This window comes from Triticum aestivum, chromosome 1A (genome assembly GCF_018294505.1).
Source record: "Triticum aestivum cultivar Chinese Spring chromosome 1A, IWGSC CS RefSeq v2.1, whole genome shotgun sequence".
Taxonomy (NCBI): domain Eukaryota; kingdom Viridiplantae; phylum Streptophyta; class Magnoliopsida; order Poales; family Poaceae; genus Triticum; species Triticum aestivum.
Genome location: NC_057794.1, coordinates 145,848,296 through 145,855,313, shown reverse-complemented (window position 1 = coordinate 145,855,313; position 7,018 = coordinate 145,848,296). Strand labels below are relative to the sequence as shown.

General features: G+C 47.3%; 1 protein-coding gene across 1 annotated transcript; it reads right to left on the bottom strand.

The window, feature by feature from the left end:
- Positions 1–1,543: 1,543 nt before the first annotated feature.
- On the bottom strand, positions 1,544–6,231 carry LOC123041445 (probable tRNA N6-adenosine threonylcarbamoyltransferase). The gene is made up of 2 exons (XM_044464054.1): positions 5,474–6,231; positions 1,544–4,918 (listed from the first exon to the last, which is right to left on the bottom strand). The coding sequence occupies exons 1-2, from the start codon at positions 6,059–6,061 to the stop codon at positions 4,862–4,864; spliced, it is 645 nt and encodes a 214-aa protein (XP_044319989.1). The 5' UTR covers positions 6,062–6,231; the 3' UTR covers positions 1,544–4,861.
- Between the last annotated feature and the right edge of the window lie 787 nt (positions 6,232–7,018).

Sequence of the window (7,018 nt, the reverse complement as noted above, 5' to 3'; positions counted from 1 at the left end):
ATTAAGCTACTTTGCATGCTTGTGCTAGTCACCATCAAGATCACAAAAATACATGGATACACTCCTGTAAAGATGGCATGGCATTCTACAAAACACATATAGAGCTCAAGATCATAGCATGCACACATTAATCATGGCAAAAATGACAAAAGGCCATTTGCTGAAACAGATCCGAGCTACGATGAGAAAGTTATGATGCTATGAACATGGCCACATGAATCTGGAACTTCGGGGACTTGGTGAAATTTTTACCTCCGCAAAAAGTCAACGCGGGATGAGGATATCCGGGACGTGGGGAGGAGCCATTTGGTTCGTCTCCCGGTGGATCTGATCCACTCCAGCCCGGATCTTGTCGGAGAAGTGGCTGGAGTTCTCGAAGCTCGCCGGAGTGGATGGAGGAGGCCGGAGACGAGGAGGAGGCCGAAGGAGGGGGCCGCGGGTCCACGGAGGGCGGCGCCGGAACCGGCCAGGATGAGGCCACGGAGGTTCGGCGGATTCCGCAGTGGAGGTGGCCGCCGTCGAGCTGCCATGGCGGGGCGGCGAGCTCGCGGGAAGACGCCGCGGGCGCGGAGGCGGTGCGCAACGGCAGCGGGGTGCGGGCGGCGCGCGGGCGGCGGAGTGCAGGCGCGGCGGTGGTCGGCGATGGCGGTGGGCGGCGTGCGGCGGCCGGCGGTGGAGGCGCGCGGGCACGGGCGGGCGGCGAGGTGCGGTCGGGCCCGGCGCGGCCCGGGGCTTGCCGGCCGTGGGCTGTGGCGGGCCGAGGCGCGGTGGGAGGAGAGAGAGGGACAGGTGGCGCGACGCGAGTGGAAGAGGGAGCCGACATGCTGACGTGGCATCCCCTGGTTGGTCGGGGTGAGGTGGCCGGCTCCGGTGGACATGTCCGGCGCGGAGGGAGTTGGATCTAGGGTTTTATCTGCTCGGAATTTCGGGGGAGGCCACATATTTATAGGTAGAGGGAGCTAGGAGAGTCCAAATGAGGTGCGGTTTTCGGCCAAGCGATCGTGATCAAACGACCGAGATGATGGAGGGGGTTTAGGTGGGTTTTGGGCCACTTTGGAGAGGTGTTGGGCTGCAACACACACGAGGCCTTTTCGGTCCCTCGGTTAACCGTTGGAGTATCCAACAAAGTCCAAATGGCACGAAACTTGACAGGCGCTCTACCGGTAGTAAATCAAGGCCGCATGGCAAGTCTCGGTCTAATCTGAAAACGTTTAACACCTGCACACGAAAAGAGGTAGAAAGGGACACCGGGTGACATAGGAGCGCCGGATTACAAAATGGACAACGGGGAAAATGCTCGGATGCATGAGATGAACATGTATGCAAATGAAATGCACATGATGACATGATATGACATGCATGACACGCAAGCAATGACAAGGCAACAACAGCGAATAACTGGAGGACACCTGGCACATCGATCTCGGGGCGTCACAAAGGTAAAGTTCATCTCCATGAGGAGGTCTTGATGGAGCCGCCCAAGAGGGGGTCTTGAATCCGCTTGGAAGGATCTTCTCCGATGGAGGCGCGATCTCCGAGGAGAAGGTAACCAAGTGGACGAGCAAAGCTCTCACACAAACATGAGCTAATCCTTCGCTAACCCTAGAAAGGAGGTGGATGTGGTCTATTTATAGTATACGCCACGAAGGTGTAAGTGAGAGAGGGATACAAGGCCAAAGGCCCGCAGCTGCGCACATAGGCGTCGGACGTCCGGTGGGTGTCGTACGTCCGGAGGCTCGGGACGGTCCGGACGTCCGGAAGTCTTCGAACTTCCGTAAATACCGTTCTGTTGCCGTGACACGATACGAGAAAACGGCATTTTCTGAAAATAGACTTACGGGGATACAACGAGTATATGTACAAATGCATAAAAAATCAGCACTAATAGAAAATATTTTGAGAATGATAAAATTGAGGTTAATGAAGTAACCTGATCTTTTGAGGATGATAAAATCAGCAGTGAAGAAGTTGCTGCATTTTTCAAGTGTCGTGCATGAGGGTTTGTTTTAGCGATCAAAATTGCATATGAGGCAGCCCACAATCGGCCTCCTGATGGGCTCTGGTTCAAGTCGTAACAGCCCTATACGTATCCATGTGGTATCCCCATCGTATCCCAGCCGTTTTGCATTTTGCTCCTTTTATTTTAATTCAGAAAAAGGGGATACTTAGGGATACGTGTATCCCCTGCGTATCCATGCGTATCCCCGTTTTGGCCACGTTTTTTGCACTGATACAGCACCTCCCAGCCGTATCCCTGCAACATAGGTCGTGGGAGGGTTCAAGGTGGTGCATTACTGTGGAGGTTAACATAGATGTAGCTAGTTCTGATGTAAGTCTTGCCGAGTACAATTGTACTCACCCTTGTTGTTCATTAATAACTTGTTGCAGAGTAGGCTTACAACCCCGATGGTGGTTACTACATGGATCTCAATGTCGGCGTGTAGTTTGGAGGTCCAGACAACAATCTATGCCTTTGGAAGGGTCACTGTATTTTGTTCATCCCTCTTAGGCTTTCATTAAACATGTTTTATACTCGGACATATTTCGTTTCCGCTGATGCTTGATGTACTGTTGGGTCATGCAACCTCTGCTTTTAATATATCTGCTATCTTTGCTCTCTTATGAGACTTTGTTATATATATGCTTTCAAGGGTAGAGTTGTGTTACTTGTTTTCACACACTCGGCGTGCATGATGCAAGTATTGATATAAAGTGCACGTTCTGTGTAGGGTCTTGGAATCTATGTTATGCATGTGCTAGCGGATGATCGAATACAGGGTGAAGCAATTCATGTACTGAGAGCTTAGGAGCTATATCACGCTACTCCAACCATGTGTCCATTTTACTGGTTGTGGCTGGGTATGTATTGATGCTTCGGCTCAGTTAGATCAATTGAAGGAATGTTTGAGACCACCCCGCTCGGACGAGGTGATCCAGTAGTGGGGGAGTGGCTTGAATGTTTCAAGCTCTCTGAGACTATTAGGAGCTCACAGCCCATCAAATATTGGTGTCATTGTCCGAGCGTGAATCTCAGCTTTATGCATCATTCTCTATAGCTAGATTTGTGTAATTTTGGTCCTAGGGTCCGACGGCATTTGTATCAAAGTCGGGTTTCGATCCCGAGACCTGTGGGTTATGGGCCCATGTAAGCATCTCTAATGTCTATGTCTCTACATATTTTGTAAAATGCATAAGGAATTATATTATTGCACAAATGTATGCATGTATACAATCTAGCACTGCATTTTTTGGTAATTTCTTTGATATTCACATGTATTCAAACCCTATATGGTGCACATAAACATATGCTTCAGCTTTTGATATTCACATGAAGCCAAGCCAATACAAGTCAAGCAAGCAACCATGATCAACAAGTTAAATGAAAGAAAAAAGATAAGACCAAGTCAAAGAGGCCAACTAAGGCAAAGAAGCTTAAGTGAAGAATCCCATCATGGTGGAGGGATGAGAGGGATTGGTCCACCATAAGCTATGGACGTCCCCTCCTAGTACACCATAGACCCGTGGACCAAAGATTAGGTCCACTACCGCTCCACCTACCATCTCAATGGTAGTCTTGTTCCTCTGTGAAGGACCCATAGAGCTATATAAAGCCCCCATGTGCATGTAACTCGGTCACTCTCAAGAGAATCAAGTGTAGTGCACGGAGGTTCAAGCCTCGTGCGGGGAGCTCTAGGGCCATGTCCGAGGAGCCTCGTTCGACTAGGACCGATGTTTAGGAAGAGAAGTTTGGAGAGTGTACAGCGTTGTTCAAGTCGGGCTTCCAGCCAAACCTCCCACGACGCCTCCCTAACATAGGGCTAGATCACAGTCCCTCAAGGCAACTGAAACTATTAAGGAAACATTGAAGTGTCGATATTGTCGGTGTACAGCCACGTTCGTTGTAAGGCCGTCGTGCACACCCCCAATTAAATCATTATTGTGCTCCCTTTACTAACGACATTCATGATAATCACGATTGCGGACAATATCTGTAATACCTAATAGATAATATATGAAACTACTTTTCATAATGAATCAAATGATATAAATTTTGTATTGTGGGTATTGATATATTTTTCTAAAAACTTGGTCAAACATGCACCCGTTTGACTTTTGAAAAAACAAATACACCTTATATAAAGGAACAGAAGGAGTATTGTATAAGCTAATCTAGAGGGCAGTCCAAAGGACTTGAATATCAAAATGGCATCACAAATCCAATTGTTTATTCTGTGTTATGCAATCATCCTACATGGCTACATTGGTCATATGCAATAATACATGGTCCTCTCATTTGCAAATATTATCTCGTACAAGCAAGTATCACCAACTTGGCATATTGAAAATCAATTCGCAGATCAACCAGATAAAAATCCCAATTTTCCACATTCTCAGTTTAGTTCATATATCTCATAATTAATCTATTTATGTTATTACCCATACAGATCGAAGTGCTTGAAGCAACTAAACAACTCATGCAGTTAGGCCTGAATCACAATTGAAACTAGAAATGAGCATATATGTGCATATACAGCTACAAATACTCTATAACACTAAGCTCCCTAGTTTTAAAGAGCCCACATTCAATTGAGGGGTCCAATTGGGATTGGGTCATCTGATTTTGACCGGGTCAACAATTTCTCAAAGCTCTCTAATTCAATTCTTTTATACTATACACTATGGTTCCTGATTTTTAAGGCCTCGCGATTAACTGAGCTCTTCAATTTAGAATTGGTCAACATTTCTCAAGGGCTCTCTCATTCGTGATTCACTATGTTCCCATTTTAAACAATTTCATTCAATTGAGGTATTCAATTTTGGATTTCGTTTATGATTTTAACCAGGTCAACGATTTTTCAAATCAATCAGCAGCAACCGGCCTATGAGAACACATCAATCCCGTGCACTCTCCAACCACCTACAAAAAAGAATCGTCACCATGTGATACTATGGCACCAATATAGTACATGCAGCCCCTGACGTGAAAATTTACCCACATAAATATACGTTAGTTGGCGGATAACACAGAACCGCACCACGAAAGGCCCATCAAATCACCGCATTATAAATAAATATAAAACACACTCCATCATCGCTCCCATCTGTCAAACTAAATATTCCATCAGCTCCACAATATAAGGGGTATTATTTTTTGGAAGTCAAATTTCTTAAATTTTGACAAAGTTCAGAGTAAAAAATATCGACATCCACAATAATAACAAATGAGTACGTAAATTCATTTCATGGTGAATCTAATCATATCGATGTGATTTATGAATTTTGATATATTTCTCTACAAATTTGATCAAACTTAACAGGTTTGACTTTTCAGAAAAGTAAAAGACCTTATATTTTGAAACTTTTTTTAAGAAACCCAACAACACCAACTGCGCAGCAAAGCGCACCTAGCTTCTAGTAACATTGGTAAACTGGAAGTCATATATAGAGAATTAGCATTTGACGAACGGGTTACCTGCTCGATGTTATACCCAGGGCTGGGGTCATTCGAGAGCTCGAGGATCCGCGCAAAGCGGTCGAGGCAGTTCCCGACGGCAATATCAATGGTCTCACCGAAGATCCTGTACCTCCCTTCGCTATACGCGATGACCTGCGTGTTGCCACCTGAGACGTAGAGCACAACAGGGTCCACGGCGCCGGTGACCACGCGGCCCATTTCAATGTGCGCAACACAGTGATTGACAGCGACAAGCGTTTTCCCCCATAGGAGCGACAGAGCCCGGGCCGATGCGGCGGCGACCTGGAGAGGCCCGCCCATGCCGGGGCCCATGGTGTAGCAAATGCAGGCGAGGTCGGCAGGTGAGGCATCGGCCTCGGCGAGTGCTGCGCGGAGTAGAGGGAGTAGGTGGACGAGGTGGTGCTGCACGGTCTCCCGGGGCAGGAAACCGTGGCCTGGCGGGGTGATGTATGTATGGCGCGGGTTGGAGAGGATTTGCCCGGAGATGGAGATGATGCTGATGCCAATCTTGTTCGCTGAGGACTCCAACCCTAGAGCAAACGGGCCAGGTGGGTGGCTACTCTCCGGAGACGACGACGAGGCCATGGCGGCGGCGGCGGCGAGGCGGTAGGGTTTGAGGTAGTGGGCGGGGAGAAGGGACTGAGTCGTGCGTTACAAAGTGCAGATAAAACTAGCTCAGATTAGACAACCCGGCGTATCCGCCGCGCCCATGCCTATAGAGGCCCATAAGGCCTTGTAAAATGCTAAGAGTATGTCTAAGGCCCTGTTTGGTTCGGCTGTGAATTTCTAAAAGGAGCTGTGAAAAAACAGCTGTGAAAAGTCTGATGTGAAAAAGATGTAGATCATTTGGCAAACCAGCTGATACAACTTTTTCGTATTTTGGCCCGCAGCGGAATCCGATTTTGTAAAGCACGTCATGGGTTGCTTCCGCTTTTGGTTCAGATTTTGGTAGCGGATTTCTGGAATCGGATTCTGCTGGATTCGCCCTTCGGTTTACATTCTGCTGCGCGACAGCGGAATCCGTCGATAAAAGCTAAACCAAATAGGGCCTAACAGAGCCCTCAAAAACTCAACCTTCAAAACTAGTTTGAGGGCTGAAAAAATGTCATTTTGAAGGCCGAAAATCCCTGGCGCATTCTATTTTAAGGGTTGGTTTGAGGGCACTGATCTGCGCCCCGGCCTTCAAACCTTCAAAACAGGACAACAACATAAACATAAATCACTCTCAAATTTGCAAATAATCATGATCACATACATGAAACAAACGTGCAAATCATCATCATCATCACATAGTAAATCCCATGGATATCATAGCAAGACATACAACGTGCAAATGATCATTATCACATAGTCATCGAAGACATCATTTGCAAAACATAAAACGTATGAACAACTCAAGCACCGGTGAAGTTGTCCACACCTCCATCGCCTCCACCACTCATCGATGACTCACCTCGGAGAGTATACGACGCACCACCACCAGCACCACGCAGTAGCCTCTTCCTGCCCGCGATGTTCTCCTTGTACTCCATCCACCACGCC